Source organism: Notechis scutatus, chromosome 4 (genome assembly GCF_049901735.1).
Source record: "Notechis scutatus isolate UNSWTSFEM ecotype Mainland chromosome 4, rNotScu1.2, whole genome shotgun sequence".
Taxonomy (NCBI): domain Eukaryota; kingdom Metazoa; phylum Chordata; class Lepidosauria; order Squamata; family Elapidae; genus Notechis; species Notechis scutatus.
In genome coordinates this window covers 88177947-88191648 of record NC_142012.1, presented here as the reverse complement: position 1 = coordinate 88191648, position 13702 = coordinate 88177947, and the positions used below count along the sequence as shown (strand labels likewise).

The following is a 13702-nucleotide window of genomic DNA, read 5'->3' as shown; positions in this document are numbered from 1 at the left end:
TATCATTTGAAAGTAGAAATACAGATTAGGTTATGGTAGACTGGGGGATTTTTTTTTTCTAACTGTAATTCTCATATACTCTTGCCACTGTAGCTGATGGAAATTAAAGTCCAAAATGACTAGAGGGGTTCAGATAGTCAAACTCTGGGTCAGGTTAATTAAGAAAAAAAACATTCTCACTCCAGCTTTTCTGTCATAGTACTCAAGAGGCCCCATGAAATTCACACAGTCTCCCCTTGGAATCAACAAGCAATCCTGTTCTGTTTTTCTTCACTTTCCCTAGACATTTTACTCCCGGTATTGCACAAGGAGCTAGAAGGCATGAATGCAATACATTTAATGCCTAACCATAAGCTTAGATAACCATGATGTTTGAATACATACTATCAGTACACACTCAATTACTGTCCTTGTTATAAAAATGTTTTAATATACAAACAGAAATAAAAGACTAAACTAACCTCTACCATATATTTATATATTCCAGTATTACGATATATTTGTACCTCTCTTCTCTGTTCAGCTAGATTGATACTGCATAATCATACTCATTCAACGTATTGTATAGTTAACCCACAACCCCTTTTACCACTGTGAATAGCATCAGGGATGAAAGTCACAGGCTGATTCAGATGTGTGCCTGGCATAGACTTTACTACAATCTGCCTGAGGGTGAGTAGAGACAAAGAGGAAAAAGTAATTACTTATTTGTATGCTTCAGAAATTCATGAGAAAAGGCCTATTGAAATAATTGCTGGCCTACAAAATGTTTCACGGACAACAGACCTGCTTTGTTTTTAAGGGATCATGGGATCCCACAGGTATATTTGGAGTCTGAACTGACACAGTCCACGAATGAAGGATCGATGGGCTATTTAGCTGTACCTCGGTCACTTGACCTTCTTTAGTTACCACATTCCTGCTCCTGTTCTCTGGGATCAGCCTTGGCCCAAATTTATCTTGAGGATAATGGGATTTGCATCATTTCTCTACCTTAAATTTCTTTCATTTGAAATGAGCAGGGAGTGTATTAAAAAAAAAAAATCTTCCCCAGTTCAAACACCTTTGTACTATGCTGCTGATTCAATGATGGCATTTGAAGAAGAGAGATTATTCCAGAACATTTTTATAATGTTGTATAATCATGTACATATCTAATTCCTTTGTTAATATATAGATAAAAGTCTATGTAAATAATCGTTTCCAATTATGCAAAAGAATGTAATTTTATCTCCAAAATGTTTTTTGAAAGTTAGTGTCACCGGCAACCATATTTCCTAGAGCAACTTAATTGCTTGGATTCTACTTACTTGAAATATTTCTCTTAGATTGGTGAAGCAACTGTCTCAACCCTTGGCAGGATCTCTGGAATAAGGAACAAGTTCTCTGTGAATAAAGATTGCTTGAGGCAGATTGTCCCTTCAAAATTAGCCAAACTAACTAGTATGCATGTTTAAAAATGCAGAAATGACCTCACACTATAGTAGTAATTATGCTCAGGAATTGAAAAATGAATTTCTCTTTAAATTTCTTTAAATTACAGCAAAACGAGGACTTTAAGTGACCACAATTGTCAGCCCAGATACTAGGCCAATTTGAGCTAATATTGCAGAAATTTACAACGCAATGCAATGTGGAAAGAACCATAAATGAAACTGGTAAAGAAAGCCTGCTCTGCAAAGCATCAAAAATAAATCAATGATGCAAGCCAAACACCATACACTATAATAAACTTGTTCCAACTGAAGTACCGTATTTTTCAGTAGACACACTCTCCCCGTCTCCACAAAAGTGGGTGGAAATGTCACTGCGTCTTAAATAGCGAATGTTGCTGAAGCCCTGGTCGCCCGACGGCCTCATCCTTTGGGCCTCTGTCTCCCAGCAATTTGCCTCCTTGCAGCAAACAGCAAAATTTAGCATGAGCAACTGATTGTCAGTTGGATCTGCCTCCTGGAATACCTGCGATCAGCTGTTCCAGTCTGCAGGGATCGCCATCATCCATCGCCACCACTGCGCCCTCCGTTTTCGGCCTCCACGCGCCCAATGGGGCATGTCGAGGCCGAAAACAGAGGACACAGAGGCTGAAAACAGGGCACACGGAGGCCGAAAACAGGTTTGCTGCAAGGAGGCAAATTGCTGGGAGGCAGAGGCAGAACTTTTTTTCTTGTTTTTCTCCCCAAAAACTAGGTGCATCTTATATTTTGGAGCGTCTTATAGTCCGAATAATACGGTATATAACTGAAGTGATATATTTAGATGCTGAAATGCTGCTGGAAATTACATCTAGCCTGCTTTTTTTTTTTCAATTAACAAAGAAAAATACAATAACAAATAACTTTACTGTATTTCTGGCTCAGCCATGACTGCACTCAACACCAGATGCTGATACAAATAATGTGAAGAGAATTTTTGCCTGCATGGTTCTCACTGTGCAAATTTGTATTGTTGTGCACGTAGGTGTTATGGTCTATCCTAACCTTCCAACAGTAAACAATAGTAAACACTCTCTGGATCACCCCATTCAATTCAAATAACCAAAAATTGATAGAATATTTCCTTTCATTATCATACTCAGTTGATGATCAGAAATTGCCAAGCAATAAATCTTAAAATGTGTAAGATCCATTTTCCCCCCCTCATTTCCTTTGCTTGTTATAGTGAGAGGTGTATGAATGTAGAAGTGCCTCCTGGTCACTATAATCCAAGCACTAAAGGATATATACACATTGTGTAAAAATAAATCCCCCCTCTTCATGTCAATCCCAAAACATGAGAGCATGGCCCAATCTAAATCTGTACCATGATCTCCCTGCCGTTCTGCCAAGCCTTTCGGATTGTTCTTTTAGAAGAGCACCGAAAACCCACGATTCCCCCGCCCATTCCAATGAATGCACTTTAATCATAAGGCCGAAAGAAAAGGTAGTTGCAGAGAAGCCAAGAGAGGCAGTGGTTAGCATCATCCAGTCCAAGTCTTACAGTCAGACATTGAAGACACAGCTCTGAAAGGATGCCTTTATTCTAGAAAAGCTCCTGCTAATGAAGAATCCAGCTATGGTAGTTTTTAAACCCTTTATACGGTTTCTAAACCCTTTATACAGCAATACCAAGATCCAAATTCTACCACTTTTTCTTTCATTACATTATCACAGACCGAGAAGCACTTGTTTCTCAGAAGTAAAATTGGTTAGCACTTAGGCATTAAAAGGAATCTGGTCTCAAATTCCTCGCTTCTATGGTTGTCTTCAAAGTATTGGGTAACCAACTTCAAACGAGCGACTTCCTTGCTTTACAAGCTAAAACATATGTCTGGCCTCAGGCTGGTTTCCTGGGGATCTCAAATATCTACCTTTTGAAGGAATAATCTGATATCTATAATAATTCCTAACACATTAAGCCTCGTCCTTCAATTTCAGATGAAGGTTTTTTGGAATGATGTCTCTTTCCTTCCCCCCTTGCAGGTTTCAAATGAATCATATAATCCAAACGAAGCAGCCCACTGATTTCAACACCTAGCTCTTTATTTCCACACCCACCAACACATACATAGTGGACATCCTTGTCTTGAAATTCCCAAAATAGGGAACTCTTAATCTTCTATGCTAAATTTTCATGGAATTGCTGGCTGGGGAATTCTGAGCAGAAATCTTAAAAATTGCCAAGATTAAGAAACATTGCCTTAACTGTATTTTGTAGCAATTCAGCACATTTTAATTCTTACCACCAAATACATCTTTAAGGACGGCTCTAGATTGCAGAAAGAAAAACACGAACAAGGTTGGAATTACATAAGCAACAGACTCTTGCATTAAATGCATGCAACCTTTATTAAAGGTTAATAAATTATATTAAATTATACTATATAACTCTACTGTGATACAGAACAGTGTTGTGTGATATATCTCAAATTCACTTTCACAAGACAAGGAAAATGGGATTTTACAGTGTCCAATACAGAGTTCTGGAATTCAACTTTCTACTTTACCAGACAGTTGCTAGTTTCCGATGCAATAAGCTGTGCATAATTTAATGTCTTTATTTTCAGAGTAACAGCAACTCTCCAAGTACCTACTTTCAACCAATCTTTTTCCAGATTCACCAACACAAACTATATGTTACAAATTTCTCACCACCATTTATTCTTGGAATTATCCCTGTTTTACAGGGTTCCTCGGGATTTAGTATTTTCTCCACTCATGTAACATCTACATGAAGCTGCCGATGAAATAACCCATTGCAGCCCTGGCAAGACTGAATGGCTTCTAGGCATCTGGTTCCAGGGATTGCCATTGTTCTGGATAGGGTGGCATTGCCTCAAATGGCCCCTGCACACAGGGGTCTTCCTGGACTCACAACTCCTGCTCAAAGAACAGCTGCTGGTGTGGCCAGGGAGGCCTTTGCACAGCTTCTACTTGTGCATCAACTGCAGCCTTTCCTGGATTGGGATACTATGTCCTCAATTACTCATGCCCAGGTTATCAGTTGAATGGATTACTGTAATAAGTTCTGCACAGGGCTGCCCTTGAAGAGCATTCAGAAGCTGCAGCTAATGCAAAAGATAATGGTATAACATATCGTATGATTTCAATGCAGTATTGCAGGCTAATTCTGCCCACAACCAAGAACTCGATCCTAACTGGCTCAATGTTGACTCAGCCTTCCATCCTTCCCAGGTCAGTAAAATGAGGACCCAGATTGTTGAGGGCAATATGGTGACATTTGTAAACCACTCAGAGAGGGCTGCAGAGTGGTATATAAGTCTAAGTGCTATTGCTAATGAAACCACATGTTGGTATTTGTTGAAGACTGATCATGGAGCTCTTAGTCTGAGAGATGAGGAGGAAGAGTACTTGAAGGGCCAACCTCTCAGTATAGTAAAAACTGTCTGCCTTCCTGTCTCAGGATTAAGTTCTTTCCTACCACATCTCTGTTTCATTCAAGATTCTGTTAGATAAGGGCTAAAGCTAAGTCGAATGATCCCAAACCCAACCAAGGCACAAAGACTCTGCGTGTCTGTGGCCAACCTCTTAATTTAAGAGTAAACAGTTCTACGCTGGCACAGCAAGCACCAGTTATCTAGGCAGACACAATGGAAACTGTACAACCCATGGAACAAGCCAACATTAACGCACACTAAATCACACTCTGCAGAGCTGGCAATAAGAAACTCATAGGTCAGGGGTCCTCAACCACCGGGCCGCGGACCGGTCCCGGTCCGTGGAGCACTCTGTACCGGGCCGCAAATAAAAAAAAATAAAAAAAAATGGCGGCTTTCTTCGCTTTCGGTGAATGCTGCTGGGATCGGGGATCAAGGACACAAATGAAAGAAGGGGAGGGAGGAAGCAACCGAAGCCTGTCCTGCTCTCTGGCTCAGCGGCTTCGGTTTCCTCCCGCCTCGTTCCTCTCTCAGTCGCTCTCTCGCTGGTCCACCAATAATAACTATTCGCCCTTTTTATCAGCCTGAAGCTGCTCCGAAACGAAGAAGGCAGGCAGGCAGGCAGAACGGAGCACTGTGGATTGAACCCGTGGGCGGGTGGGCGGGCGGGGTGGGGGTAAACGGGCGCTCGGAGGAGCTGTGGCGACAGGAAAAGCCACCACCCCCGGCTTCTTTGAAGCAGTTTCTTCCAGGGCTGGTGGAGCAGCGAGAGAGCGACTGAGAGAGGAACGAGGCAGACACCTGAGGGAGGGAGGGAGACACCTGAGGGATGAGGCTGAGGGAGGCAGGGCCGAGGCGCTCCTGAACTTGGTGGTTTGCTGGCAGACGTTTATTACCCGACTAGGTAACAACATCAGATGTTACCTAGTCAGGTAATGAAACGTCTGCAAGCAAACCACCAAACTCGGATTCTCCCCCCTGGTCCTTGAAAAAGTGTTTGTGCTTGAAACTGGTCCCTGGCACAAAAAAGGTTGGGGACCACTGTCATAGGTAACTCATATATAGAATATATACACTTTTTAAAAACCTGTCAAACATATTTAAAGCTAAACTTTTCTTAAAGAATTGCCTTATACTTTTATTAAGAACAATGAACATTGTTTGTTTTAAGGACAAATAGGACACCACTATTTTTTCTAGAATTAAATTAAATTTCCAGCACAATGACAGGACTGCCATCCCTTGGTCCAGCTTCTCTTCGCTAGATGCCAGGCTGCCATGAACTATGGTGGGAGGGAGCTGGGGGAAAGCAAAATTAAACACCATGCTGTCCCAAGACATCAGTTCACCACTCCAAGGCCACAGGCCCGGAAATGGAATGTAATGGCTCACAATCCAGCTCACCTTAGTTACCAAAACACCTTCTTCAAATGTAATTGGACAACAGGGAGGAGGAATGAAAAGGGGAAAGTTAACCGGAAGGCTTTCGCATGCAAAAAGTCAGTTCTGGCTTTGCTTTATTGTAACCACTTGGCTTTTTAGTAAAATAATTCTCTTTGCTACACACGGAATCGAGAGTATTTCTTTCCTAGAAGACCAAACTGGAGCAGGCCTGACACACAATTTTGAATTTTAGCATAAATCAGGAAACTGCAACACTGGCATGAACTGCAGGAAATGTTTCCTAAGAAATGAAACCGTATTGAGAATCCACCGGCCTATAGACATCTGCATTCTAATCCATTATTTTGCTATCCTATTGTAATCCTCCCCATCTGCTGTGTAAAAAGAAGGAACAGCTAGTTCATAACAACAAGAGTTACAATCAGCTGATGAATGTATTTATGAAACAAACTTAATTGCATCGTAATTTTCCTTTCCAAAAAAAGAAACGGGGAAGGAACCACTAAGAAATTTATGAATATTTAGTGTTACCCAATTCGGTATTAATATTGATTTATAACCAATAATTTATAAAACTGATTTATAATCAATTCAATACAGGGAGTCCTTATTTAGAAAGTGTCTCATACAAGTGACCATTCGTAGTTACAACAGCGGCAAAAAAGTAACTTTGTGCCCTTCACAGATCTGTGGAGCAAAGGAAAGAGTGCAGTACACTCTGAAGTAAGAGTATAAAGCACAGTGTGGTTCCACTTAGCGATCACTTCACTTAATGGCCAAGTTGCTAGTCCCAACATGGTTCTTAAATGAGGACTAACTATATATATATATATATATATATGAATAAAATAAATATTCTACTGCATTCAATAGCCAGTTAAATGCTTTTTAAAGGTCAAAAAGAAAAGCATGAAAACCACAACGTGCTTAGTCATATACATATGTTTGCCATCATTGCCCAATTACATTACTGTAAAAAGCAAACTGTCTGAACCAGGTTTTAAACTTCATACAGACACAAAGCATATTTTGCAGGTACAGGAGTGTCAAGATTTGAAGGTACAATCTACAAGTCAAGCAGGATAGTTCCAAAATACTTCAGAAATAATTGTATATAACCTAAGACTTATCATACCATCCAAAGTATTTTTAAATTGTCAGGGTTCATTTCACCAAATCCTTTGTGTAGACGTTGAGAGCTAAGCACTGGGGAGAATAAGCAGTTGCCATGGAATTAAGAAATGTGGTTTACTGCCAAAATTCAGTGACAATCTGCATCAATATTTTGCAATCAATAATATGGGTGGTTCCAATATAGGTAATTGGGTTAAAACGATAATATCTTGTCTGGGTCCCTGTTGAAGGTGGCTTTCATTGCAGGAGGTGCAGCTGGGGGAGGAGGAGGAGGAGGAGGAGGTGGTGGTTGCAGTGACGCCCATGCCAGGAGCCCAGACAGCCTCAGGGTAGTATGCCCACGGTGAAGGGCCTTGCCATCCTGGAGGATGGGGCATGTAGCCAGGTGGGCTTGCTACCCAGAATTACTATTGTCAAGGGAGGCAATCATAAAGTGCAATGTTACACGACTATGTAGTTTCATGACAGCAGTTCTGGCAGTCTTGGTTGCCACTGTTAAGTGAGGATCATGTGGGTCATTAAACGAAGACATCACCTGACCTGACTTCCTACCAGCTTCTGCAATGACTTTGTTTGTGGGGATGCTATGATAGCTGAAACCCCAAGGGGCCCCTTGTAAGTCCCCCCTCATTCATCACCATTACAACTTTGATCCGTTATTGAATGAGTGGTGGTAACGTAAGGACTAGTTGCATCAAACCCACAGAAAGAGCTTCATGTAGCCTGCGCCCACTTCTTTCTCTAGGAGTCTGTCTATATTTGAAAGAGCCCCCTTGCAGCCCATGCTGTGAAGCTCCCTTGACATGTGAGGGCCCTCCCTGGACAGGGAGGTTTTCAAAATAATGTGCCAAACTCCTTGCAGTCTAGACTGGAAATTGTTAAAAGATTTATGCAACTGCTTAGATCAATGGCATTGATTAGAAAGTTAAAGGTTACCATCAAGAATTTGAGCAATAGCTTCTTTCAGATGAGATCCCTATGTAGCCAATTTAGAGCTGCAAAAGCCGTGCATTTCCTTGCACTTTTTTGTCCAGGGGCTGGAAACAGGCAGTCCTCATCGGTTCCCTGCTCTGATCATTGACAGCCCTCCTACTGGTTTGACAAATAACCCTTGCTCATTGAGAGAAAGGTTGCAGAGTTCATTCTGATGATCCCTCTCCTGACACTAATGCCATGTTGTTCTCTTTCGGAGAGCTTTTGGGGTTTTGTTACTAATGGGTTTCTGTTGCGTGGTGTTTCCTCAACACACTCTTGAATTCTCTTCCTGGTTTTCATTTTGTTGCCTATTCAATTCCTTTCATTACTGACTATGTGGAATTGGCAATTCAATCACTAAATGAAGGGATCAGAAAGTGGAAAATCATGTGGTCCGGGCTGTGCTTTCTAGTTCAAAATTGACAAAACTAATCAGTTTCATACCTTCAGCTTTTGTTTGCCTCCTAAACCATTCCCCCACTCTTTGGAATGCTCACTTGGGACAATTAAGAAAAAAAAAGTTTGCATTTACATTTGTTGGAGAGGAAAGGATTACAAGAAAGTAGGAGCACATCAAAACAATGTAGTGACATCGGCAGCTGCAAATGTGTTATGCAAACAGCCTCATTGTGTGCCTACTTACTTTTTTGTAATCCCTTCACCTCCAAACTCTCCAGTCTGAAAAGTGTGGGTGGGAGGAATAAAAAATAAGCAATTTCTATGACAATTTCTTCTGTGCTTAACTTGTTCTCCCTCTCTCTGAGTAACATTGGAGAGAAAGGGGTTAAAAGAAAGTAAGAAGGCACACAATGAGAAATACACTGGGCTGTGTGCATAGTATGCTTGCAGCTGATGGCATATTGCTTTCGATGTACAGTATATTCCCCACTGTATGTCTGCTTACTCTCTTGTAATCCTTCCTCTAATCTCTCTGATCTACAAGGAGGGAAACCAGGACAAAGAGCAGGGCAACATAAGCCAATACATACTGAACGTATGGCAATCGGTCCGAAACTGAAAGCCACTGCTAAGGTCATAAATGCAGGTATTGCTGACAAAGTTTTTTCAGCACTGTTGTATAAGTTTGAACAGTCACTGAATGATGCAGTTGGTAAGTGAGGACTATCTGGACAGTAATTGTATTCTTTGTAATACCTATTGATATTCATGTTTATATACAACAGTGCTTTTTAGTTTAGAGTGGGATATATTAGTAAGATAAATTTCTTTGAGCAATATGAAAAATATTTTTATGAACATAAAGCATCATCAATATTATAGGAAAATATAGTGGAAGTAAACACAAATGTATCTTACATTACTAAAAAATAAAAACTCACCCACTTGGCAATTGGACACCCCTGGGAACTTTTTCCTTCTCTGCCTGTATACACCACTACCTCTATTCTTACAGCACTTCCTTTTGCTCCATACCTGCACAAAGGGAAACAGAAAAATACTTGATTGAATACTTGATGATCAAAAGACAGCAACAGTTACTGTGCAATCCATTCTGAATTGACTCAAAGACATTTCTGAAGGCAATACTCTCTGAAACAGACTCATCTAATCCTTACCAAAAGAGAGGATAACATAATAAAATAAGTACAGATTAGATTTTTTAAACAACATTAAATTTGAGGCATCATATGTTAGCACAAAGAGAAAGCCCTGATGTTGCCTCTAAAAATGACATATTCTCTCTTTTTGAAGAGCCTCAAAAACCTGAAGATTTAAGGGTAGTCACCAACGTATCTTCCCAGGGACACCCAGGGCTCTAAAACAGCATGCTAGTCTAGTGCACTTACAAAGAGAAAGCTAAAATGAAAGGATGGAAACTTCAAGGAATTAAATTTCATCTATACATTTGAATAAATTTCTTCAACAGGAGACTTGAATACCTCTTACCTAATGATATCAGCTCCATTAGATAAAGTACAGTAGCTCAGGAAAGCATTTCCACAGGAAGTCTTGTATTGAGATTGGCTAGAATAACAAAATCTTGCAAGTCTGATGATTCTTTCCCCCTTTTTATATTGCAATGAATGAGAGAGGCGTCTGCCTGAGCCACTTCCAAATTCTACCTCATTGTGACTTAGTAATGCTTCAACCCCTTTTTCCTAGGCAACAGATCATGCATATCCCTGTCAAGGATACCTTACTTACTCCTTAGGTGTAGCCTTGAAAATACTACCCAAGATGTTGTCATTACGTTTTTTTGTAATATGAACAGGGTTATGGATCAGCTTTCCCCCAACTTGGCTGGAAAATTATGATGAAATCCACACCATCTGGAAGGATGCCTAAATTGGACAAGGCCAAACTAGAGGATTTCCAAGATCCATTCCAACATACAGAAATGCTATAAATCCTCCTTTTACTGCAAATAAGAGACAGTTTTGTCTAGTGGTTAAGGTACCAGGTTAGAAAGCGGGAGGCTGAGAGTTCAAATTCCACTGCCTAGAGTTATTTGTAAAAATAATAAGAGAGGAGATACAAATAAATCAAATAAGTATCCTGCAGTACTCAGACTGCTACTGTGGCATCTGAGGTTTGCAACAATGCTCCAGGTTTGTTGTTGTGGTTGTTGGTTTAAGAGGTGTGGGGAACTAAACCCTTTTCCACTATGGACATCACTCTCTTTCACCCCTAAGAAGCAGACAATGGCAAACCACCTCTGCAATCTTGACAAGAAAGCTGCAAGGACCTGTCCAGGCAGACACCAGGAGTCAGCACTGAGTCAAAAGCACTTTGCTCTCAAAACTGTGCCATGCAGATGCAATAATTTTCAAGTAAAAGCTATCACCATGAGGAGGCATTCCTTCTTTAAGAAAAGGACAACTTTTTTTTAAGAGTTTGCCATTTGCAGTTTGTGTAAATACTTGTACAATGTGCATAAGAACTGCTATCCAACTAACAATGTCCACTTTTAAGTCAATTAATAAAACTATTAATTGGTTAAAGCAATTAATTTATCAAAACAGTGGAGTTCCAATCAAAACATTTCACTAACCCAGGCAATCTTCAGTTTTCAGATTTTTTTTCTCTGTAATTAGGACTACAAACACAGTCCAACATGGAGGGAAGTAAACTAGCTGAAACTGGCTTCGGTTAATCAACTCCTTTAAAAAATATTATTTATACAGTATCTATGCTACTCGACTCTCTAATGGGGAGTACAGATAAATGGATTTTATTAGTTCAGGTCCTTAATTAATTCCTAGGGGGCTGACAATAAAAAGAAATGGGAAAACAAATCCAAGAAAAATACAAAACACAAAGAAATCACAAGCAACCCCAAAGATAAACATGGAAACAAACCAGAAAAAGTGTCACAGAGCACAAAAGATAGACAAGATTACATCCAGGAACATTTTAAGTCTTTGATTATCACCAATTTAGTAAAGAGAAAACTTCTTAACTGAATGATTCCAGAAACAGCCTTGGTGTTAGCTACTGCTATTTGACCATCTTGTCCATAAATAAATGCTTACAGTCAGGACTTGAGGGATAACCCTGATCCCAATTTCAAATATAGGTAGACCTCAACTTTCAACCATTCGTTTAGAAAGCATTCAAACTTACATTGGCACTGGGCAAAATGATTTGTGAACAGTCCTCACACTTACAACCATTGTGAAGATTCCTGGGATCACGTGATCACAATTTTTGACCTTCCGAGCTGACTTCCAATAAGCGATGGGGAAAGCTGGGTCCACTAACTACTCTGTGAGTCAGTTAACTCCAAGGGGCAATTCAATGAACAACCATGGCAGAAAAGTTGTGAAATCAAACATGACTCACTTAACAATGGAGCTCCTGGTCCCCATTGTGGCCATACGTCTAAGGGCTGCCTGCAGTGTTTCTAGTTACCTATGTTCTATGGCTTCTTTACACTTTCATTCCTTCTTGGTCTGTTTTGGGGCAGAAGCTGTTCTTTCAGATCTACATGCCATAAATTATGCTGAATCCTCCTTCTTCTTTCTCTGTATCTTTTGTTTGATGCTGTTACCAAAATTCCTGATGGTACCGTTTGAAAATATGAGCAGGTGCTTTCAAACCAGGCTTCTGACCTAATGTTGCTGTTAGACAAATCTTTTTTTACAAGAAACAATACAAAGAATTGCATAACTTCCTCCATTTTAATCTTGGAACCCAAAGAAAAACAGCATTTTCTGCCCTGTCTCTACCATTTTTGCAAGTAGTTACTAAAGCTGAAGAAATGAGAAAACAGCAAAAATCCTGCTAGGTAGGAACAGGCCAGCGCCAAGTAAGAACAAATATGCAATATGGATTTGAAGGCATATTATTTGCAAAGGTTGCAATTCATTTTTTTTTCTTTTCAAGTTTACACAGGGTTATCATCTAGCCACATGGTGCATTTAAATGTCCTGCTTCCTTTTTTCTTGCTCTCCTTTTACCCGTTACAGTGTCCAATTGCTCCATCATTTCCCTGTTCCGGGTAAGCAACATGGTACTAAAGCAATCCTAAATGATGAGGAACATGCCATAACAGGTGGGCTGGACCTATGCAGCGTGGCAGAAAAAAAATGGCATTGGTTCTACTATACTGAAATAAATAAACACTGGAATCTTTTAAACACAAGTTGCAGAGAAGTAAACAGAATTTTTTTTGTGAGTAAAGTTTCATCACAGCCAAACCCCTCAAAATTACAGAAGCTAAGCAATTGGAGGGAAGAAAAACAAATTGCAGGAAAAACAAATCAGCAAGAAAATGAATGGAGAAATTGCAATGCAGATTGCCTTATGTGAAACAGATCTTTATACAAGTCAAATGTATCTGATGTTAAGTATTGCTAAAAATAGTTTATGATGCTGACAGCTTAAGCTAAAGTTTTCCTATCACTTGCTCTGTTCATATTAAGTGCATTAATTTGAGCACGTCGCCCAGGAAGTGTCTTGTAGTAGTGCAATGTCAATAAAATTATCTAAAATTTCGTCCTGATTTGAGACTTCACCAGCTTCCAGAGGCCTCAGATTGGCTAATATGGGTACAAAACGCTGAACGAATCCAGGATGACTTTATCTATAGTCTACTTACAAACTATTGAGTTACAAACTTTGACCAATACAAACAAACTTGTTCACGACTCCAAGCTTAGAAGGTCCCAGAATCGAGGAAAAGGTTACTTTATGTGCACAAAACAGGAACTTGTGAACAAAATAGACTTATAGATGCTCAGCACATAACCTATTTGTAAGCAGAGCACTGTCTGTACACTACTAAATCTCTTGTGTCTGTTTGATTGTTTGTAACCTTCAACTGGATGAAACGGTACAGCCTAGGGCAGTGGT

The 13702-nt window shown here is 40.0% G+C and overlaps 1 protein-coding gene across 2 annotated transcripts in view; it reads right to left on the bottom strand.

Annotated features, from left to right (window-relative positions):
- Window positions 1-13702, bottom strand: part of TET1 (tet methylcytosine dioxygenase 1) — a 79638-nt gene that overhangs the window by 20214 nt on the left and 45722 nt on the right. For both annotated transcript variants that reach the window (XM_026672814.2, XM_087964061.1), the window contains one exon: window positions 9727-9820. In XM_026672814.2, coding sequence (XP_026528599.2) covers window positions 9727-9820 — 94 coding nt within the window. The remainder of the gene's footprint in view (window positions 1-9726; window positions 9821-13702) is intronic.